General features: G+C 39.6%; 1 protein-coding gene across 2 annotated transcripts in view; it reads right to left on the bottom strand.

Moving 5' to 3' along the window:
- Window positions 1-25,367, bottom strand: part of LOC137259059 (mitochondrial inner membrane m-AAA protease component paraplegin-like) — a 63,614-nt gene that overhangs the window by 6,104 nt on the left and 32,143 nt on the right. For both annotated transcript variants that reach the window (XM_067796769.1, XM_067796770.1), the window contains exons 3-12: window positions 20,914-21,006; window positions 17,146-17,303; window positions 5,694-5,774; window positions 4,856-4,983; window positions 4,150-4,252; window positions 3,668-3,817; window positions 3,008-3,152; window positions 2,374-2,482; window positions 971-1,097; window positions 163-325 (exon numbers count right to left, since the gene is read on the bottom strand). In XM_067796769.1, coding sequence (XP_067652870.1) covers window positions 163-325; window positions 971-1,097; window positions 2,374-2,482; window positions 3,008-3,152; window positions 3,668-3,817; window positions 4,150-4,252; window positions 4,856-4,983; window positions 5,694-5,774; window positions 17,146-17,303; window positions 20,914-21,006 — 1,257 coding nt within the window. The remainder of the gene's footprint in view (window positions 1-162; window positions 326-970; window positions 1,098-2,373; window positions 2,483-3,007; window positions 3,153-3,667; window positions 3,818-4,149; window positions 4,253-4,855; window positions 4,984-5,693; window positions 5,775-17,145; window positions 17,304-20,913; window positions 21,007-25,367) is intronic.

Here is a 25,367-nt window from a genome sequence, read left to right as displayed (position 1 = left end):
TGTCCTACCAAAGCCACCACCCACCCAGGCATCAGCCATACCAATCCAACACAACTGACACGCCCTAATTTTCAATCCTGGGAACTTCCATCACATTAAGAAATCATCATGATATTTTTCAAATGCTGCAGACTCTATGAAGTGAGGTATTGACAAACCCACCACTCATCCCTGGTGACATCTGGGACAGTCTGGGAGCATACACTGATGGAGGTTCTGCCAGTTTCAGCTTCTTCAGATACATCTCAAATATTTCCTGTCTCTCTTCCAGTGTTGGGAGATCAATCATGATGTGACGATCAAAACGACCAGGTCGAAGCAGGGCCTGCAATATTCACACAACAGGGTCACTGTCCTGGAGCATTAACTTCCACATGGTTCAAAACCTTCTTGTTTTATTTTCCCAAAGGTCTTGCTATCGTAAAAATGTTAGATCCTTCTGCATTCTTAAATTCTTTAGCTGCCTTTAGCACATTCCAGTCCATTCACAGCACCATACACCTATCAGACTGACAAGGAAATGATTGATATTATGAGAAAACCTCATGTCCTCATCAGAAAGTTGCCTTACAGAAGCATACCATTCAAACAAAGTAGGGGATATACCACTTTTTTGAGCATACCACTAGCCAATGTCAGTGCAAATGAGAATAAGTAATATATATATATATCCATACAGATGAAAACGTTCCAAAGGAATGGAATAAATTGTCACATTTTCCCTTAATTTCTCTTCATCATCTATATTCTCCCTGGCTTTATCATTTGCATTTTATCAATCTTGTAAATCCAATATCCCCTACTTTTTTTAAATGGTATATATGAAGACACATGTATCCCTGAGACCATTTACCTACCTGACTTCAAATCTGTCTAAGACTCTACATGGACGTATCAGATTCTTAATCGATCTACTTGACTCTTTGGGGCAGACTTCTTTGAGGGGCAAACTTGGCAATACAAGACTCACCTTGTCCAGTATGTCTGCCCTATTGGTTGAAGCGAGGACAATGACGCCCTCCATGGTGCCCATACCGTCCATGTCCACCAGCAGCTGGTTGAGGGTGTGCTCTTCCTCTGCACTGCCGCCCATGGTGCTGTAACAGTCAATCCACTGTGTGAACACTGATATCAACAGTAACTCCACTCCCAAATGCATGTTAGCATACTGTGTAAAGAAAAACAAAAGTGACATGGGTTTTACACTGCACCACCTTGAACAAACCCATGGATGTGACATTCAGGCCAAAAAGCTGTGGTTTGTGACATGTTTACATGACAAATCACCCATCCCCCACATATTTCAAAGAACAAATCATCTGACAGTTACTTAAAGCCCACCCCCAACTCATAAAATGAAAACTGAAAAAGGCACCACTTTAGGGTATGTCTCATGTATCGACTGAGATCTGTTGAAAGATATTGAATGGTTTTCGAGGTGTAACAAAACCCATCCCTCCTTAAGAGACTAAGTCTGATATGTACCACTTTTTGGTTAAAAAATATTGACAGTTAGACAGACAGACAGACAGGCAGATGTGCCAATGGGTCAACAATGTTATCAACACTGGTTTAAATTCATTCTTTGGTTGGTGTCTTACACCATGTGTTTGACAATTATGCAATTACCTCCCTTACATACTGAAGTTCATAAACACAGTAAATCAACTCAAGGGCCTTTCCAGCTGATATGGTCAGAGCTGTCTGATTTGTAAGCAAAAAAACGCAAATGCCCCTACTTTCAGTTCACTTCCCATTAGTCCCACAGCATTTTCAAAAAACTGTTACTAACCAAATTACGGAAGACTTAAGTGTCCAAAATCACTGACGGAGGATACAATAGCTGAAGCTTGATTACACTGACATACTTAATACAGCACATCTATGACTTGTCTGAATCATTACCACTGCAAAATAACGATGGCAGAAAGACACAGGATAAATATCATAACTTGTTTACTGAATGGAATTAATGAAACTAGAGACAATATACAGAAACAAATCTGCATCATTTCAAATTAATAATTATACGGTTTCATCAATAAATCTCACAGTACTTGAGACAAGATTGTTGTCGTGAAGATTTGGTTTAGAAATGGTCTCCAGTAACCCATGCTTGTTATAAGAGGTGACAAACAGGATTGTGTAGTCAGGTGTGATGGCTTGGCTGACACATGTCATCGGTTCCTGATTGCACAGACTGATGCTGCTGCTGTTGATCACTGGATTTCCAGATCCAGACTCGATTATTTACAGACCGACACCATATAGTTGGAATATTGCTGAGTGTGGCATAAAACTAAACTCACTCACTCACTCGAACATACATGACAATTTGAAAATCGTCTTCCATAGTTTCAATGACAATAATACCTGCCACTCCTCTTTCTCCCAATAGCATCAATCTCATCGATGTAGATGATGCATGGTGCTCGCTTCCTGGCTTCCTTGAACAAGTCTCGCACCCTTGCTGCCCCCAGGCCTGACAGATGAAAGGTGTATTATAAAAGAGTATTGTTGCTTTATGTTGACGATGGTAATATTGTCACTTTAAAACAGCAAGTAAAATAATATGTCTGGACCACTAAAATAACACACATATCAAAACTACAAACAGGGGTCTCACTGAACAAGAGCAAAGTATAAAATTTGCTATACATTCAGACACTGTTCTGACAAGGAACAACAATCAGTGACCCTGGTTTCTCAAATCAACATGTTTACATTTCGACATGACCTAGTGTCCCTGATTACTCAATGTGACTTTATGACCCTGACCTCCCAACATGGCCAAGATGTCCGAGAAGTCCAAATCTGACTGATGTAATGACTTCATTACACATGTTTCGACACTGACCTACCAATACAGCCAAGTGACCTGAGATGTCAAAATCTGACTGAAATAACAACATCCCTAAATGGTGTATCAACAGCGACCGCCCAACAAGGCCAAGTGACCAAAGCTGACCGACTTAATGACTCCCCAACAAGATGCATAGACCCTGACCTCCTAACATCTCCACAAACTCAGACCCCGCCATGGCGAGGAAAGGGACTCTTGCTTCAGTGGCTACAGCTTTAGCCAGCAGTGTCTTGCCACACCCTGGTGGACCCAGCAACAGTGCCCCATGAGGAATCTTGGCCCCAAGTTCCTACAATCAAAGACAAAAACATATCAGCACAAAGTTCAACATTGTGACCTTAGCATGTCTTCATGCAAGAAAATGTTCCATTTCTGAAAAGGTTCTCCTAAGTGTTATAGTTTGTTTCATTGTTCTTTACTGAGACACTAAGGTTGTTTACTGAGAGTTTATTGTTACAAAGGTTCCTGTCAGTTTACTGTGACACAACTACATGGCAGCGGTCTTCAATTATTCAAAATGTGTCTGGACGAATCTAACGACTTAACAACACAAGCAATTGTCTATGCAACTGGGATTCACTGAAACGTGTCAGCCATGTTGGTGCGTCTTACCATCCGATTAGTTGACACTTATGAGAAGCATTAGTTGTTGAGCAACAATTCTAACCCAAATCTTCACAGATCACTGTATACACAATACAATCTATATATTACTGCTAAGATTACTGAATATTCCCCCGACATACAAATTGTGGTTTCAAACAGCTCAAGTCCTTCTATGTAGAGGTCATTATGATATTCTACCTTAAATCTTTGCGGGGTCTTCATGTAATCCACAAACTCCATGACCTCGACCTTGGCCTCCTTCAACCCTGCCACATCCTTGAAGCTGATGCCCTTGCCTTGTTGGGACATGACATCCACACGTACAAACTTGGCCTTGCGTTCATTGGCCTGCAGAGGAAATTACAACTGCACATCATCTGATGCATGAGGTTTGATGTTCAGCATAACTCTCAATTAAAACACTTTCAGCTGGACTGTGCTGTGCAGATGACTCTTGGATTTAGCACAGTAACAGAGCTTCGAGGTCATCAGTGTGATTAGTGTCATCAATGTGACACAAGTGTCAGTAATGTGTCAGTGTCATCTGTGTCATCAATGTGTCATCAGTGTCAATACGTGTCAGTGTCAATAATGTGTTATCAGTGTCAATGTCATCTGTGTGTTATCAGTGTGTCACCAAGACATGGTAAAAGCTATCCTGCCAGTGCAGGCGTACTTACAAACATGTCCGAGGGGTTTGGTAGTGACACCTTTGTGACGCTGCGGAGAAACAGGAAGAGAGCTAAGCCAATCACTGCCATGAAGATGAAGGCAAACCAAGAGCTGAAACACAAACGGCAGATTTACAGGATTTACGAGAAAGTGAGTGACTGAAAGAGTTTAGTTCTACACCGCACTCAGCAATATTACAGCCATATTGCAGCAGTCTGTATTTAACTGGGATACGATTTACAAGAATGCAACACAATATCAACTATACAAAGAGTCAGGTCCATTTTATTCAAAAGATTTCTAAAATGTAAGAGTGAGTGTGCCTTAATGCTGCTACTAAACAGTATTTCTTGTTTGTTTGGTGATGCTTCTTGTGGGAGGAAAGACCAAAAATATACACTAGCATAGAAACATAACTAGGACAAACACCTACTGGAACACAAGATTTTGCCACATGAAAGGGACATAACTCCAAACAGCCAATCAAAGTGCTTTAATTGACCACAAGTGCCTCCATACTTAATTGAAATCATTGTATCCCAAAGTATTACATTACAAAAATAATCCTGATTTGCATGTAAAAAAAATATACCGCCACAAGAGAGTTAATTGTAATGTATTTCACCAAAACTCGATGTTACAGCTTTAAAAAAAACAAGAATAGTTACTAGAAGAGAAGGCTGGTGCCAAGAGTTAAATGTGAACTTGACCTACCTGTTCCTGTCATAGGAGATGGGCACACCTTGCTCTGGTTTGATGCCAAGCTCTGCTTCTGCCTTCCTCACCTTCTCCTCAAACTTGTAGGGATCTGGCACTTTCATAGTGTAGTACAAGAACTCACTCTGAAACAACAGATCTCATATGAACTCACACTAAAACAACAGGTCTCCCATACACTCACTCTAAAACAACAGGTCTGACTTTGAATAATTAGTTTGTTTTTTAACACCACACTCAGCAGTACTCCAGCCATATGGCAATGGTCTGCTAATAAGCAAGACTGGAACTAACAATCCAGTGATCAACATCATAAACATTGATCTACACAACTGTGATAGCGAGAAGTGTGTGTATGATTGTTATCAGCCTGTCAACAATGATATTTGGTACAGCAAACTGAAGACTGAAAACATGGGCACAGATTCTTATTATCAAAGCATATGGATGGGATGTTGGATATGTACAGCTACATGCTGGTGTCCTACATGCATGCGACTCTCAGTAAAACCATCCTGAACCCACAATGACGCTTCCTATTGCTTGGTTCGGTTTCTTCTTTAACGCCATATTCATCGACATTCTTGCTACATGGTGGTAGTCTGTAATTGCATCACCACCAGATCTGGTGATCAACACCATGGGCACTGATGTACACAATTGGCACATGGCATGCGTCCAATCAAATCAGTGAACCTGACCACCTGATCCCGTTGGTTGCCTCTTACAATGGTTGGAGAAGACAACGATCTGCAAGGATGCCTTCTTATGAATATGACACTATTTTATTGCATTATGATGGTAACAGTCTCCTTGCTTCCATCACAATACCTACCTTTTTCCCCTTGACAACAGCACCTTTATGTAGCTGAATGATGCAGGTCTCTGACTCCGGGCTGACCTTGATCTCATCAACCTATTTGCAACAGAAAATAGTATCCTTAACACTTGATGTTATCAACACATGGCAACAGAAAATGGTAACCTTAGTACTGGATGTCATCAGCTAAATTCAAAACAGACAAGAGTCATCAGAAGATGACATATCCCCCCGGCCCCCACATGTTTGAAAGGACAAATAATCTGAGAGTTACTCATTGTCTTTTTAGACTAAGTTTGAATTGTTTCCTTGGAAGTCATGGAAATTATAAATGCCATATACATGTATCTGTAACCAGCAAAGTCACGATTTCATATATCTGCCAAGATCTGTTGAAAGATATGAAATGGTTTTCCAGTTGTGCTCTGGGAACGAAGCCCACCCCTCCATTTTGAGACTAAGTCTGAAACGTTTCCATAGAAACCGAGAAAATAATACATCACAAAAACCTTTAAAAGCCAAAAGGCACCACTTTGGGGTCTGCCACACATATCTAGAAAGTCTTATTAACAGATAATAATAAGTTTTTGAGTTCTGTTCTGGAAACAAAACACACCCCTCACATATAACATTAGGTCTGAAACGTTTCCATGGAAACCAAGAAAATAATAAATCACAAGATCCTGTACATAGCAAAAGGCACCACTTCAAGTTCAAGTGATATAACTACCAAGTTTTGCAGAAAAATATTGAACGGTTTTTGAGTTCTGCTCTGGAAACGAAGTCCGAAACGTTTCCATGGAAACTGAGAACATAATAAATCACAAAAACCTGTACATAGCAAAAGCCTTCAGCAACCCATGCTTGCCATAAATGGCGACTATGCTTGTCGTAAGAGGCGATTAACGGGATCGGGTGGTCAGGCTCGCTGACTTGGTTCACACATGTCATCGGTTCCCAATTGCGCAGATCGATGCTCATGTTGTTGGTCATTGGATTGTCTGATCCAGACTCGATTATTTACAGCCTCCATATAGCTGGAATATTGCTGAGTGCAGCGTAAAACTAAACTCACTCACTCACTCACTTGATCTTATCAACCTAATTGCAAACCTGACTTGCCACAGAAAATGTTCTTAATACTTCAATTAACATTACCAGACTATAGAACAATTAAATCTATACTTTTAAGGAAAACTTCCATATTTTTAAACTACATAATAATCTACCTGCCAATGGCACTTAGTTCAGAGTCATTCATCAGTGGTTAAATCTTTTTTATTATTTTACTGAACAATTTTTTGTGATGAATAGTCATTTTTGTAAAACTAAACACTGTTTCAAACTCAATTTGATGTAGCATCTGTCTGAGAAAACGCAGAAAAAAATCACTCGAACAACACTTCTTTTTTAAAATTTAATTAACAAATTCAATGTTCTGTTGACTTAAGCAGACACTTTCTTAAAAGGTGAAAGAAAAAATATACATCCCTGCAGCCAGATTTACAACAGAAATCCATATTGTTGGGACACTGGCATGTTTTTAGGCTGAGCACCATATTCCCCAAGCCAGTCTTCATCACCTTAACTGTAAACACTATCGCAATTATTTTCACAACACTGCCCTCAATCTCAATGTTGTTGCAGCTAATAGTGAATCCCCATGGTAAACTAAACTAATTCTTCACAGCAGCACTTACAGAATGCCTTGGCTTAAAGCACTGTCCAAAACATGGAGATGGGGTTGACATGGTTACCCCTGTGTGTTGTAGATCATAACACTTGTGTGTGTGTGTGTGTTAACATGGTTACCCATGTGTTGTAGATCATAACACTTGTGTGTGTGTGTGTGTGTGTGTGTTTTAATATGGTTACCCCTGTGTTGTAGATCATAACACTTGTGTGTGTGTGTGTGTGTTAACATGGTTACCCCTGTGTGTTGTAGATCATAACACTTGTGTGTGTGTGTGTGTGTGTTAACATGGTTACCCCTGTGTTGTAGATCATAACACTTGTGTGTGTGTGTGTGTGTGTTAACATGGTTACCCCTGTGTGTTGTAGATCACTTGTGTGTGTGTTAACATGGTTACCTCTGTGTGTTGTAGATCATAACACTTTTTGTGTGTGTATGTGTGTGTGTGTATGTGTGTGTGTGTTAACATGGTTACCTCTGTGTGTTGTAGATCATAACACTTTTTGTGTGTGTATGTGTGTGTGTGTGTGTGTATGTGTGTGTGTTAACATGGTTACCCCTGTGTGTTGTAGATCACTTGTGTGTGTGTGTGTTAACATGGTTACCTCTGTGTGTTGTAGATCATAACACTTTTTGTGTGTGTATGTGTGTGTGTGTGTGTGTGTATGTGTTAACATGGTTACCTCTGTGTGTTGTAGATCATAACACTTTTTGTGTGTGTATGTGTGTGTGTGTGTGTGTGTTAACATGGTTACCTCTGTGTGTTGTAGATCATAACACTTGCATAGTGTGTGTGTGTTAACATGGTTACCTCTGTGTGTTGTAGATCATAACACTTGCATAGTGTGTGTGTGTGTTTGTATGTTAACATGGATACCCCTGTGTGTTGTAGATCATAACACTTGCATAGTGTGTGTGTGTGTTAACATGGTTACCTCTGTGTGTTGTAGATCATAACACTTGCATAGTGTGTGTGTGTTTGTGTGTTAACATGGATACCCCTGTGTGTTGTAGATCATAACACTTGCATAGAAATGTGTATGTGCGTGTGTGTGTTAACATGGTTACCCGTGTGTTGTAGATCATAACACTTGCATAGACATGCCTCTGCCTCTGCAAGTAATAAGTAAAGTTAGTATATGTTGTTGAAGATAGTGTTAACATAATGTGCAGTTGCACAAATACAATATAAATTCAGTATTTTTTAAAATTAACTGGTATCTGAGGAAAATTATAATTTTGCATTTAGCCTTTCTACGTGAATAAAAATTGCTTCAGTTTTTAACGACAAAGTCATGAACTGACTGAAGAATGCCCATGCTTGTAGAAGTGATCTGTTCAACTGGGAATCAATGACCACCCAATCTTTTCTTACGACAAGCATGTTTGCTGAAGATCATGGGTTTGCATGTGCACGTACACACTAGTTGGTTTTAATGGTGCTATGCACTGTACTCCCTTCCACACTGTAAACATGAATACCCTACTCTGAATATTGAATCCTAGCATACCAGTCCTTGCATCATCCAATTAATGCCAAGTGCCAAAGGAGCTTACAAAGTAATGCCTTTCTAACATTGTTTGGCCTGGTACAGGTGACTGGGGACAAAATCCACAACCTTCATCTCTGCCAGACCATTGAGACAGTCGTCACACTCTCTGGGATAAACCTGGAATGCGTTTCTGTGGCATTTCCACATCAATATATGAACTGCCACTGACACAAACTTGGGTTGTGTCCTGTGGACACACAATATCTGATAACGCAACATCCCAAAAATGCAAGTGCAGCCTAAGTAAACTAAATGATGCAATAAATGTTGTTATCGTCCATCACAAAGGCACAAGGGATAATTTCCCTGACTGGTTGTTGGAATATTTCAGTCAATGACAGGGTATATTTCTAAAATCTTTCATTTGGTAACTTTTGTTTCAGTTTTTAGTCATGTTTTAAATGATCATGTCTCAGAAAAAAATTACAAGCTTATTGAAACATACAAAGTTGGTAAACACAAGTAGCTGAAAACTTCAAGCACCAAAATCTAAATAGGCCCCACTGAAAATGAACCTGATGGGGCACTCGATCTACCCTCTTATGAAGCATTAGGCCCACCTAAATTTAACCAGGTGGGGCACTGGCCCACCCAAAAATTCCTAGGTTTACCCCTGCACTCTCACACCATGAGTCAGTGTACCTTCAGGGAAAGTGGCGTGTTGCCCTATCAAAGATGACGCAACATTACACACCACTCTGATTTATGATGTCAAAACATGGACAGCTTTTACACACAAGAATAGAAATGTGTTTGTTTTGAAGTGTGCCACCAGGCTTCTGGAATAGAAGTATGTCAACAAGTAGAGCACTTTATTATTACGTGTCAACAGGTTGAAAGCTTTGGTTCAGTGACTCAACAATTAGAAAGACTAGATTCCTCACTTAATATGGCACATCCATGTCTTGATAATAAACACTTGCAATTAAGTATCTCATGTTCCTCTTCACTGACATTGATAATACCTTTTTAACATTATAAATGATAAGAAGCATGTTGGATGTTCATTATCCTTGAGTTTGTGACATATATTTCTGGCAAATACCAGACTATCATGCTGTCAATGAAGTTCTTTGGGTGTGCTTACAACGGATGGATAAATATACATATTATTATAATAAGAAAGTTGAGTGAGTGAGTGTTTCAGCAGGAATCAGTTTCTTGCTTCATAAAACACTCGGCAATATTTCAGCAATAGCCCATCCATAACAGCCGCTTGTAAACAAAAAGTCTGGAACAGGCAATCAGAAGATTGATATCAGCATCAACGACCAATGCCTCAAGGGACAGTGAGTGAGAGAGAAAGAGAAAGAAAGAGAAAAAGAGTGAGAAAGTGTGTGAGTGAATGAGTGAGTGAGTAAAGGAGTGAGGTTTAAAGTTGGTCACTGTTTCAGGCCAAGGTAGACAACTCTGCATCTAAGAAAACTGGCTCACCCATTACTGCCATCTCCAGTGTGAAACTGGCCACCAGAAGCACAGTTAAACACTGTTATTACAATATCAACCTAGCTATCAGCACTAAACTACAAGAAAGCCACAACCTGACATCCCAAGATAAAAGCAAAGCCAGCCAGCAGGATTTTATCCAAACTTCTAGATATCCAGGAAATGCGAGATAGTTAAGTGGACCATATGGCCATATAACTACTTGTAATAACTGACCAGGGTCAAGCTCACCAGACACATTAAGTAACGTCCTCTAGAAGAAGTCTCTTCAAACTATTTAGTTCCCACAACTGATATAATATTTGAAACATATGAAGCCAAAATAATTTAAGTGTTCATCTTGTTGCATTACAATATATGATATTTAAAAGAAGTAAAAGAACACTCTTTTTTGTCATATGATAACAAATTGACATGGCCAGACTTGAAGATGAAAAACTGTCTCTCTGCATGTCCAAATAAATGTGTGTTTATCTTTCTACTGTGCTTGAGAACAAAGCGTTGGAGATTTTCCTTTACAGCATTTGCATGCTGGAGTTTAAAACTTCTGAAAGACGTCTTTGACATATTTTTAGTAATTTCCACTAAAGTATCTTTTACTAATTCTTCTTGGCAACATACTGAAACAATGTTGCAATACTCAGAACCAATGTTCATGCAAGTTGAATTCTGAAGAACAAAATTGTCCGTTTAGATAGAAACCTCTTCAGTAACATACAACAGTGAACCATTCCATCGTAGAAATTGTCAATGAAATGTTGGCAACTGTTAATGCAAAACAGTCACCATCTGCAATTTTTTGCTCTAGTGTCAAATGATTCTGACTTGTCCACGTATAAATACAACATACATGTACTTGTATTTGTACAGCTTAAGCATGGTTCAGATTCATATTTTTTCCCAGGATGTCTGAATGGGGCCATTATCTTACTAAATCCATTATCTTACCAAGCCTTCCATATTATTGAAAATTCATTCATTTATTACACATTTACAAATTTCCATGTTTTTTCTGAGCTATTCAGGACCAAACAAATACGTGGAATTGAAACAAGATGACAAAAGGAAATTACTCCTTTACTAGAAAAAACTGAAAGTATGATGAACAGCAGGTCCTTGTAGTGTAGCATACAATGGCAGTGTTCAAACATCTGACATTGCCCTTAAACCTAGCATTAACCCTAAACCTGACTCTCTAACAGAAGTCATGAAGCCGTCAAAATTAATAGAAAACTTGATTTTCTTAAAGCTATTACTAAATAGTTTTAGAGGATATCACTTTTGGGGGAAAAATATTCCCATAACTTGTTTGGCAAGGAATTTGTTTGACATACTAGCGACCTGGCAAGATGGATGACAAGAGTTAAGTGGCATTAGTCTAACAATACTCAGCTAGTGCTATCAGCAGTCAATAAATTGTACAAGTACATCTCACACACCACGAAAGCTATGACATTTAACGCAAACAGTCGAAACATGATCTGAGAGCAACTTCAGTAATTCCATACAGAAAAACCCTCATACATCAAAGCAGATCGAAAAAAAAATTAATGTCATATCACGCCTCAAATTCAAACTTTGATATTTATCCATATGATTTTTGAAATGTGTCAGTGATTCATCATTTGGATAGTGACTTAATACACTATCAGGGATGAGGACACGTCTCAAAAGCATCATTGTGAAGCTGCGTATGGCTTGCTAGAGATTCATGATAAATCTCCACACACAACACAGCAAACTTTGTCCATTATCCAGAACAAACATGAAAGCACTCATTCAGGGTACTCCTCTCAGTGGGCATGGAAAATACTTTGTGAACAGTATGTCAGTGATATCATGAAATGATGGCTCACTGTGGCAGACAGGCCCTTATTGATGCATATAGAGATGTTAGTAAGTGCATGCTATTTGTTCTTGTAAATCAAACTATTTATCAGACAATAGTGAGTGAATGAGTTCAGTTTTACACCACTTTTAGCAATATTCACAGCGGGGGACACCAGAAAATGGGCTTCACACATTGTGCCCATGTGGGGAACTGAACCCGGGTCTTCGGCGTGACAGGCGAAGGTTTTAACCACTAGGCTACCCCACCAACCCTTATCAGACAATATCTTTTCCAATATAGAAAAATTCAGACTTGCACTTTGTCATCGTAAGTCAAGGGCTAGTGGGTAGGCTAGTGGTGAAAGTGTTTACACATCATGCCAAAGACGTGAGTTTGATTCCCATGTGGGGGTGGGTAAAATTAGTCTGTCCCACAGTCAATGAAACCACCTTATTTTTCTTTATGCCCTTCCCTTTCTGTGATGCTAGAGCAAAGGAAGGAAGAAAGTCTAGATTTCCTCAGGTTCTGAATCTCCCATCTCACTTATTTCCTTTACCATTTGAAAAGAAAGGAAGCATTTGCTTCCATTAAACTTATATATATTCAGAGATTTAGCATCAGTCTAGGATACAACTCGTGAAGCCCATGAGGGAGAAGGCAGTGGGGCAGCCTTGTGGTTAAAGTGCTCGCTTGACTGGGCCGGGTTCAATTCCCCACATGAGTACAATGTGTGAAGCCCATTTCTGGTGTACCCTGTCATGATATTGCTGGACTACTGCTAAAAGCCTAAATCCTCTCTTGTGGTGAGGTTAAACCCTATTTAAACCTGAAACAGTAGCGTTGCCATAGTTCAGACATATAAATCGTGAGAATGACAACAGTGATGTCACTTCCTCTACATGGAAGTGTTTCAAGCAGCAATCAGTTTCTTGCTTCATGCAAAACTCAGCAATATTTCAGCAATAGCCCATCCATAACAGCTGCTTGTAAACAATAAGTCCTGAACAGGCAATCAACAGTCTAAGTAAACTTATCCTCAATACTTTTCGTTACATTCCACCACTGAGTCTAACAAAACCTTATGGGAGGTCGCGTCAGGTAACCTTTGAGATTGACCAGTCAGAACACAGCTTACCAAATCGTGAAAGTGGACATTCGCACATACCTTTTGAACTTTTTATCTCGAAAAGGTTCGTACCCGAACAATTCCGAATGCTATTTAGTGTACGATCCCTTCCGGGTGATGTACACGGCACACGTTACAACCATGATAACGGTGAGTAAACAGTCCCTGAAAATAGTGTTTTTGGCAATATTCAAGGATGTCATCTTGCGGAAATATTGGCTAGTGGTAACCATGTCAACAGAACCTCAAAAGCGTATATAAAGCTGGTCAAATAACTGTGTTATATACAGATTTTTGTCCGTGGAGAGATCTGTGTCGGTAACATGAATATTTTGAAAGTCCCTCCGATCCCTAAATAGTAGCCATTGTCTGATTGGTTAAATCTATTTAACCGTCCTGCGTTTGATTGGATTATTTTAAGTAGCTCAAAGGTTACCTGACATGACCTTCTACCAAGTTTTGTTAGACTCAGTGGTGGAGTGTAACAAAATACACTGAGACCAAGTTTACTTAAAGTGAGGCAATCAAAAGATTGATATCAGTATCAATGACCAATGCCTCAAGGGACAGTGAGTGAGTGAATGAGTGAGTGAGTGAGTCTTCCTTTTAGCAAATTCTAGCATCATCACGGCAGGGATACCAGAAATGAGCTTCACATACTATACCCATGTGGGAAATCAAACCAGAGTCTTTGGCAGGTCAAGCTAGTGCTTTAACTGCTGGGCTATCCAACCACCCCTTAAGGACAATGAAACACAATAAACCAAATCACCAAGTCTGACCACTGACCAGTAACAGCTGACAGGATCCTGGAGATCTCTTCCTACTCATAGAATCTGTTTTGAAAAATTGCACCATAACATATCAAAGACCTTGTCATCCATTAAGAATGACCCTTAGAAATGGGAGGTTTTAGATTTTCTTGATTTTTGCAATATTTGAAATATACTTAATTCAAATTATTTAAAATGATTTATTAACATACATGAAACTGCTATAGTATTAATATATTGCACTGATCATGCTAATGAATTGATAAAAAAATACTCAAAGTAAATTATAAATGAAAAAGAAATATCTGATAAACAAAGAGGACTTTATCTAACAGTATAAAAAATACAGAAATACTCAGGAAATTATTTTGTAATCTCTTTGAAACAGAAAGGAAGGACAATAATATCATATGGATTATTTCCACAGATATTGGGAATCACTTTTTCCCACACAAGAGGACCCATGAAGCATTACATCTTATTCTAAAACCTTGTTTCATCAACTCTGCGGCCTCACGAACAACCCGCCCACCCTCAGAATGCCAACCTTGACTAATGGACCACAGCTTCATCACAATCAAACATCAATGTTGAAACCTGGCAGCCTTAGCTACTCCATTCTCCATTAATTACAGACAGAGGCAGGGAGAATATTTCCAGGGAATATTGACCTGTTATACTCCATCATCACCTGTGACAGGCATCCATAAGCACAGATATTAATATTCACTGACCAGCCATATGCTGGCAAGAACTGCAACAACTTATAACCTGTAATCATGCCTAGCATCTGGGTGCTGATAAATTGCTGGACAAAGTGAGGTAGCATTAATCTTGGATCTGGTGTATCCTGCTAGTAATTTGTTTTGTTCCAGAGATGATGTAGCGTTTGTTTCAACTGAAGAGTTACGGCCTGTCACAGCAAATGACTGATCGGTTGGTGTCCATGGGTAGCTATTGCAAAGGGCAGCTCCGAGGTGTTCAGGAGATCAGCCTTTCTGCCGACTTAGGTCTCACATCACATGTGGACCTAGAGATTCAAAACCAACTGCCTTGTTACCTATAACGAAGATCTACTTAAATAACTGCCTTATCTCAGAATAATTGAATGGCATGAGAATAGGCTGAAGAAAACGAATAACGATGTAATCAGGTTTTGACTAAGGGTAATTTCATTAGAAGAAAATACTCTTGAAATAAAGAAGTTGATTTATTTTTAAATCATATTATCAATCAAGGATGAACTATTGGATATGGAAGACAAGAAAAAGGGAACACAATTCCATGTCCGTCATCAGATACTCGGTTTCAAGAACATGAAGGATTAATTATAGACTGACTTCATTGCATCTATGGCAACATCAACTGGTTTGTACAGTTTTAAATAAATGATCCAATATACTCAAAGTGCACACCATAAATCTCCATAAACACAAAATATATTAACGCTGATATCTTACAAACCAATATGTCAGGGTTCCTAGATGGAGAACGTGGGTATGTGGATGAGGTGCCTACTGATTAGGAACTGGGCGTCCATAAGATCACACTGCCCAGGACTTAATGTATTTAACCTCTTTGTAATACAAATCAGTAACTGTAACTTGAAACAATTTTCATCTTAAGTTGAATATAATTCTGAGATTTTAAAGTTCAAATAGCAAGGTAAAGTAATGAGGACTAGTAATTGTAAAAAAAAAAATTCCACTTTACTTGACTTACTATTTCGTTTAAAGTGAAATTCATCGATATGTTTTCACCACAAACAGATTATAGGACCCACATGCTATTGCTGACTAGGTCACTATTCTGTCTACACTTCAAATGACGTCATGACATACAAATACATGAAACCAGCCATTCATAAAGAGTCAGGAGTTAACATATGTTCTGTGTCAAAAATAACCTCATAGAAATTAGAAAATATTTTCCTAATCACAGCCCAACATAAAGTTTGTCACCTCTTTAACACACGTTTTAAATACTACACCACCTGTGGACAAAACATCAGGTGTTTTATCCTGATATTTCAGAGAAGGTTAAATCAGTAGGGCGGACAAAGTTTTGTAGTTTTTAACCATACTTAGCTATATCTTGAGTGAATGATTGAGGGAGCAAGAGGACGAGAAGGTGTGTGGGCAGGCAGTCTTTTAGCATTACTCAAGCAACATCATAGCAGGGGACACCAGAAATGGATTTACACATTGTACCTATGTCAAGAATCGAATATAGGTTTTAGCATGACAAGTGAATGCTTTTACCACTACACTGCCCCACTGCCTCTCCAGTAAAATCAATATCAAACATATGCAATGTGTCAACACTGTTCTATATAACACAATGTCTACTTCATCAATCCTAGTCACAATACAACATTCTGAAAAACATTGAACAAACACTCCTTCAACTGACAGGTTTTTTTCTTTTATACAAGCATCAGTAACAAATCATGGATAGAATTTAACCCTGCTAGGTCCAAACGTTTCTGCAAGAGTGAAAATGGCATCACACTGGGGAGATTTCCTGACTTACCCAAACTTACTGTCTGATCTGCTGCAGACTTCAATAACAATGATATACGATACATTACAGTAGATAAGCCAATCTCACAGATAAGCCAACCCTCTAACCTGACCCTTAAAATCAGTGTCAAAATGTTATGTTTCATACATTGGTCTATCCACCGCAATGAGGGGCCTAGCTGCCACCGACTATGGCACTGAATATCATATATTTGCCCACGGTAACCTTAATCCCTGCATGTAAGACTGCACCTAGTAAAACCAAATCAGAACTGAATTGCTAAATAATCTTTTCTAGTGACATTTAATTGCAAATTTGACATCTTTACTGACAAAGTCTTGCTCTCTTCTGTTCATGCATGTAAAGTGATTCAATGTGGTGTTTGTATCCCCTAAATAAAAATGAAAAAAGTGTTTCCCATAGATAACCCAACCCCTTCTACAGACCCCTGTTTTTGGTCTTCAAAATTCAGCTTAACTATGTTAATATACAACAAGAAAATAAGCCATAACTTGGAGTTACCTCCCCTTTGGCCAGCATGTCATGGTAGAACTCATTCCAAGAGATGTATCTGTAGTAGTTGGTGTCTTGTTCCTGCGTCATGCGCATCGCAGTGTACACCGTCACCGCCAACCAGAACCAGATGAGCAGTCGTGGCAGTGGCGGAAGCTTATCTTTCTCTGTAAGTGGTAAACAGTAATAATTTGACAAACCGTTTACTGGCAGTAAAGTGAGCTGGGTACAGAAAACTGACACTTATACTGTCTATGTTGGGTTTGCCTACTAACACTGTCTTTGCTGGGTATGCCTACTAACACTAACACTGTCTTTGCTGGGTGTGCCTACTGACACTAATACTGTCTTTGCTGAGTGTGACTTACACTAATACTGTCTTTGTTGTGTTTGCCTGCTGACACTAATACTGTCTTTGCTGGGTGTGCCTACTGACACTAATACTGTCTTTGCTGGGTGTGACTTACACTAATACTGTCTTTGCTGGGTTTGCCTACTAACACTAAACTATCTTTGCTGGGTGTGCCTACTGACACTAGTACTGTCTTCACTGGGTATGCCTACTAACACTAATACTATCTTTGCTGGGTATGAGTGACACTAATACTGTCTTTGCTGGATATGCCTGCTAACACTAACACTGTCTTTGCTGGGTGTGCCTACTGACACTAATACTGTCTTTGCTGAGTGTGTCTTACACTAATGCTGTCTATGTTGTGTTTGCCTACTAACACTAATACTGTCTTTGCTGGGTGTGCCTACTGACACTAATACTGTCTTTGCTGGGTGTGACTTACACTAATACTGTCTTTGCTGGGTTTGCCTACTAACACTAAACTATCTTTGCTGGGTGTGCCTACTGACACTAGTACTGTCTTCACTGGGTATGCCTACTAACACTAATACTATATTTGCTGGGTGTGAGTGACACTAATACTGTCTTTGCTGGATATGCCTGCTAACACTAACACTGTCTTTGCTGGGTGTGCCTACTGACACTAATACTGTCTTTGCTGGGTGTGACTTACACTAATACTGTCTTTGCTGGGTGTGCCTGCTAACACTAATACTGTCTTTGCTGTCTTTGGGTGTGCCTACTGACAACAAAGGTGCTGTACTCGTACGTGTGTTGTCCTTGGAAGATGTGCCTGCTGAGGTGTGCTTAGCAACAAAAAACAATAATAATATCTATTGTCCATTGTGCCAGATGACGCTAGTGTTGTCCTTGTTGGGTGTGCCTACTGACAACAAAGGTGTTTCTCTTAGTATTGTGCTTGTCAGATGTGCCGGTAGAAAAAAATGTCATCCTTCTGAGGTGTGCCAACCAACAGTTGAGAATAATATTAGACATATTTATTGTCAGTTGTGCCTACTGACACTAGTACTGTCTTTGTTAGGTGTGCCTACTGATGATAATAACGTTGTCGGTGTCATGCATGCCAGCAGACAACAGTAGTGTTTTCCTTGCAAAAGGGTCTACTCAAAATAATAGTATTGTCTTCATCAGATGTGCCTACTTGAAAAAGTAGTGTCGGTGCAAGGTGACCCAACTAAAAATGATAGTGCTGTTGGTCCTTGTCAGGTTGAGCCTACTTACACTAGTTAAGTCCTTGTCATATGTGCCAACTGAAAAACATGTTGTAATTGCAAGGTGTTACAAGTGACAGCTCTCAAAAATATAGTCCTTGAGAGGTGAGTCCACTGGCAATAATCATATATTCATATGAAAGCCTTTCATGACATCATCAGCATCAACATCATCTTGAGTGAGTATGGTCCTATGCTGTTAGCAATATTCCAGCAATATCACGGACACCTGAAATATGGGTACAATGTGGGTACAATATGGGGACTCGAACCCAGGCCTTTGGCACGATAAGCGAATGCTTTAACCACTAGACCGCCCACTGCCCCTATCATCATCATGACTGGTCTTGCCAGCCTGAGAACAAAACCAGTGCAATAATGTTCAGGAGACCTAGTAACATTGATATTGTAATCCTTTGACAAGTGGATTACTGCCAACATCAGCCACTCTCAGGTGTGGTCATTTAACAACCTGGTTCGTTAATTCCCAATCATTGACACAAACAAGCAAAACATCACAGCATGTATTGATCAGCCATGGTAATACTCATCAGCATACAACCAAGTACAAACAGTTCTCTTCGGATGAAATATTCACAATGTGAGTTCATGTGTGCTGCACCATTAAAGTAGCAATGTCCACCTTCATCGCCAAGGGTAAAATGGATATGGACATTGGGCAGGTACTCCAGCTTCCTTTTTCACACTGAAGATTTTTCACCCAATTGATATGACACAGGAAGACACATAACGCATGTTTAATGTGAGAGCTCACAATAAATGACTTAACAAGCCAATGCAATGAAGGCACAATTGAAAATATTACATTATCACAATTATGTTAAGTGAGATGGCGAGTACTGCATGAATGCCACTTCTTACTAATTAAAGGTAACTGGATGGTGCACAGCACAGCACAGCAGCATTCGAAATAATTGCCGGCCTGGAGGCCCAGGGCCAGTTGCTATTATATCGGTCCGGCAGTTTCAAATATTTGCAGGCCCTTGTGGTTTTCAGTAAGTTATCTGTCTTTTATCCAACTGGAATCATTCCCCTTTTTTTCTCTTTCTTATTAATGCTTAGGAATCATCCAAGATCCTCATGTCATGATAGTTTACAGTTTTTCCTCCTGGTATTTCAGCACTTTGCCATTAGGGATTCATTCAGGGTGTGTAGATGTTATAACCTGCAGGCCTCAGTAGGCTCGGATGACCAACTAGCAAAATAGAATATTGTAAACACTGGAACAGCAGCCATGTTTTGTGTGAGTAAGGATGCTCATCTGTGAATGTGCGTCTGCCAAGAGCTGGGGTCATGTTACGAGACAAATACCTGACAAGAGGACCAGAATGGATACAGCTGCTGCATCATGCTTGAATCCTGTCTAAATACAGGGTAATGATGAGACAGTGTCCAGTGTTACACTGAGAGAAATATGGCTTTGTGCAAAACTCACAGAAAGCAGGTATTCATGTAATACCAAGAGAAATTAATCATCATGACATTATGTAACAAACATGGTGTAATGTGGGGGAAAATGTGAACGCATGTAACACTGCAGGCAATTAAGAAGGTAATCATCACGTAATACTGGGAGAGAGAAGGCAACACGTAAAACTGGGAGAAAGTAGGCATCATGTAAAACTGGGAGAAAGTAAGCATTATGTAATACTGGCGTAGAATAGGTAGCATGTAATATTGGGAGCAAGTAGGCATCATGTAATACTGGGAGAAAGTAATCATCACCTAATACTGGGAGAAAGAAGGCATCACATAAAACTGGGAGAAAGTAGGCATCACGTAAAACTGGGAGAAAGTAAGCATTATGTAATAGAAGCAGAGAGTAGGTAGCATGTAATATTGGGAGCAAGTAGGCATCATGTAATAGTGGGAGAAAGTGTGCATCATGTAATAGTGGGAGCAAGTAGGCGCCATGTAATACAGGGAGCAAGTAGGCGTCATGTAATACTGGGAGGAAGTACTGGCTCCATGTAATACTGGGAGAAAGTATGTATCCCTGCCACACTAAAAGTAGGCATCATGTAATAGTAGGAGAAAGTATGTAACCTTGCAACAATGAAAGTAGGCACTGTGTAATACTGGGAACAAGTTGGCATTTTGTGACAAACATGGTGTAATATTGGATAAATTGTGGACTGTGTGCCATTGCAACAAAGGTGTCAGTCTCACCATTTTTCTTGTCCTTGTCGTCCTTGTCATCCTTGTCACCATCTTGCTGCTGCTGCTGACGGCCAGAGGAGGTACTGAAGTGACGGGCCCCTCCTGACAAGGGAAAGGAAAAATTTTAGATAATCACAAGGGCATAAGCGAATAAGCTGAGGTTGGTTAAATATCTATTTCTAAAAATCCTGAACCCTGCTGGACATGCTTGAAACAATACCTCAGGGGGAGGTGGTATAGCCAAGTGGTTAAAGTGTTTCCTCATCATGCTGAAGACCCATGTTAAATTCCCCACATGGGTACAATGTGTGAAGCATATTTCTAGTGTGAACCCAAAGTGATATTGCTGGAATATTGCTAAAAGTTGCATAAATCCAAACTCACTCACTCTCTACCTTTGGTTCGTACCTGTTGTGAATATCTACACCAACACAAGAGACATTTCTCACCTCGACTATCTAACCTTGAGTATTTTTCAGTCCATGTCTTGGGATCTTTATCTTCAGTACAAAATTATTTCAATTATCACTGTACATGCATTGCAGGAAGATAACAATGGACAAAACCAATGGACAATGTTCTAACGAGTTGGTCCACGACTTTTGGCACTATTTCAGCAATACCATGGTATGGGGTCTAAGGTTGCTACAATTTGGTTTGAGTCATTGAAAATCAAATCTAACACCTTAGTTTTCGATAACCATTATCACTATTACGAATCAATATTTGAATACCTGTTTAAATTACTTCCATGCAGCCTAAATGTAACTTCAACTCCAAATTGAGCAGTTTCAAGCACTGGAATAACTAGAAAAGTGATTGGATGATGCCAGGTTAGAATAGAAAATGAATCAAGGGTCAAATATAAAAAATCAAATCGAGTTCTGGGTGAATTGTTTCAGCCCTAATAGCGACATGAGAAATGCTTTCAACACAGTGTAGTCACTCTGATCCACCCAGAACTCGATTCAATTTTTTATATTTGACCCTTGATTCATTATTTTTTAGATGATACTAATTCTATATCATTACTGAAAATGAACAGTCTGTCCCCATCAAATTCACAACCATCTGACCCATCACCCAAAACTGTTTTGTCCATCCAGCATTCATTGTGTCTTGGCAAATTATTGCCCATCTAACCCTTCTAAATGATACTAATTCAATATCTTTACTGAAAATTAAAGGCCTGTCACCATCAAATTCACAACCATCTGACCCATCACCCAAAACTGTTTTGTCCATCCAGCATTCATTGTGTCTTGGCAAATTATTGCCCATCTAACCCTTCTAAATGATACTAATTCTATATATTTACTGAAAATTAAAGGCCTGTCACCATCAAATTCACAACCATCTATCCGTCATCCAACTGTTCTATCCATCCAGCATTCATATTACAACAGAAATTGAAGACGCCTTATAATAGACTAGGAATTCAAGTTAAAGGGCAAAAAGTGGAGTAAAAAAATGTGACTTCATTAAATTACTGCAAAAGAAGATAACGGCCTTCACCAGGGCTGACTTATGTAGTGAACTAATTATCCCAGAATTATTCCCCCATCACAATGTTTTAAGTGCAGTTCCAAGCATATAAGCAATAGAGATTTGGTGATGGTGACATTGCTTCTAAAAATAGGTAAAGAAAGAATCCTCAGTATTTATTGTAATTGAATGGAGATACATTATCTTGGATAATAATGTGAGACAGAAAGTCATCAATAACAGTTTCCCTGAGAGTTCCAATCATTTACCTGTTAAACTTGACAAATCAATTCAAAATAAAGAGAAGCAATTATCAGAAATGGTCATATTATGGCAACCACACTACCATATATCCTCTAACAGACACCCTGGTATCTGTTAAATTTTCTCAAAAAAGTTGAAATATCTATCTGAAGCCTACTTGTCTTGTTGTTTTTGAAACGCCCACTCAGTAGTAGTCCAGCTGCAGTCAAATCTGGACAAGACAATCCAGTGATCAACAGCATGAGCATCCATCTACACCTTGGGATATCCTAAGCATGTCATATAACTCAGCAAGCCAACCACCTGATCCCATCAGCTGCCTCTAGTGGGAAGCACAGGCTGCTGAAAACCAATTCTAATCCCGATCATCACAGACCTAACAGAGGAATAGCATCTTTTCTGTTGAATGCTGTCACTAGCGTCCCAAACCCTACAGTTGTACCATGGGTATATTTGCAGAAAACCATCAGTATTCAATGAAAAATGTAACAGTGTATATGATAAGAAAATGTTGTTTTGAGATTTCTGGGGGTGGGGGGTTGAACAGAGCTAAGGTTTAGTCCTAATTGTGACAATGAAATTTCACACTTGTCATTGACCTAGCCAGTCAGTTTTGACAGTGAACCTACTGGTCATCCCAATTTTCAAAGTGAACCTACTGGTTGTCCCAATTTTGACAGTGAGCTTACCGGTCGTCACAACTTTGCTAGTGAACCTACTCGTCATCCCAATTTTGACAGTGAGCCTACTCGTCATCCCAATTTTGACAGTGAGCCTACTCGTCATCCCAATTTTGACAGTCCTTGGCAAACTGAAAAAGACTACATAACAGTTTTTCCACTGTCAATCACTTCAAAGTCACCAGTCACTGTGCAAAATTGTCCCTTCTTCTGAGAACAATCTTATCTCCTGTTGTAATGATTCAGACTGGACATATTGTCTTGAAGTGCCAGTTTTGACACTTCACACCTTAACAGATGAGTTAAATGACCTGACATCAGAGGATGGAGTGTACAATGGAAGGCGGGGGGAAAATACAGGAAATACGGTACTGAACTAAAGAGCATCCAGCATGAAAGCTGTTATATTATGGGCTGCAGTTATTGTTTGTTTCATGTCAAGGTGAATAAGGTGGACATTGTGATCAATATGGCAGCCCCTGACAAGACTACAAGACCTGGACTGGCCACATCAATATGTTATTAACCCATAAGAAATCAATATAAAACATATCCATGCAAGGGTTCAAGCATGCCTGACACATATAGCGACTGTCAGGGCATAGTTGGGGATCTCAAGGTCTTGTACTGACCCAGTTGTACCATTGTTGTATTTGACTGTGTGCATGCCACTCACAACTCAGTCAGTAAATGGTGTGTTAGTGAGGGAGCGAATGGTGTTGGTGAGGGAGCGATTGGTGTTGGTGAGGGAGCGAATGGTGTTGGTGAGGGAGTGAATGGTATTGTTGCAAAAGTGAATGGTGTTAGTGAGGGAGTGAATGGTGTTGGTGAGGGAGTGAATTACGCTAGTGAGGGAGTGATTGGTGTTGGTGAGTGAGTGAATGGTGCTAGTGAGGAAGTGAATGGTGTTAGGGAGTGAGTGAATGGTGTTGGTGAGGGAGTGAATGATGTGTTGGTGAGGAAGTGAATGGTGTTAGTGAAGGAGTGAATGGTGTTAGTGGGAGTGAATGATGTGTTATTGAAGAAGTGAATGCTGCTGGTGAGGGAGTGAATGATGTGTTGGTGAGGAAGTGAATGGTGTTAGTGAGGGAGTGAATGATGTGTTCTTGATGAAGTGAATGGTGTTAGGGAAGGAGTGAATGATGTTGGTGAGGGAGTGAATGATGTGTTGGTGAGGAAGTGAATGGTGTTAGTGAGGGATTGAATGATGTGTTAGTGAGGGAGTGAATGGTGTTGGTGAGGGAGTGAATGATGTGCTGGTGAGGGAGTGAATGATGTGTTGGTGAGGAAGTGAATGGTGCTGGTGGGGGCCTGAATGGTTGTTAGTGAGGTAGTGATTGGTGTTAGTGAAAGAGTGAATGTTGTTGGTGAGGGAGTGAATGGTGTTAGTGAGGGAGTGAATGGAGCTACAGTGTGGGTTAAGAAGAAAATGGGTAAATGAATGAGGTGTTACTGACGACAAAAATGAATTTGAATGAATAGATGAGTGTTTATCATATTCCAGGTATATGGCCTAGTCTGTAAACAATCAAGTCTGGACTAGACAATGGATAGTACATGCAATAACAATTATCATTAACAATAATATTCATTATTACCTAGATTGGCTTACTAGGATAAGATTTTGTTCTACTCGGACAACAGGGCTTATACTTTCAAAGCTCTCTTAGCACTACGACAGTTATAGGTTAATGTCAATGTATGCCACTTATGACTACCTTAGCACTAAGAGAGCTTAAAAAACATATGCCCTTGGTCATTGCAACTTGGGGGTGAAGCCAGTTCTGAGACAGTTCCTAGTAAAATACTGTATTCCTTCTCTAGACTACTGGGTCCAGGTCCACAAAGTATTTGTAACTTTACCACTTGTTGTGAGTATAGTTTATCGTAGGCTTACGAAGAATAACACTACGAACCAAACATAAAGCTGATCAGGTCTCCGGTCTCCAACAAAACCATCTATTGACCTTAAATTGTAACTGAATATCATTTTTGACAGATTTCTGTAATATTATGTTTCCAACGACCTAAACC

This window comes from Haliotis asinina, chromosome 12 (assembly GCF_037392515.1).
Source record: "Haliotis asinina isolate JCU_RB_2024 chromosome 12, JCU_Hal_asi_v2, whole genome shotgun sequence".
Taxonomy (NCBI): Eukaryota; Metazoa; Mollusca; class Gastropoda; order Lepetellida; family Haliotidae; genus Haliotis; species Haliotis asinina.
This window is presented reverse-complemented; position numbering and strand designations above follow the sequence as displayed.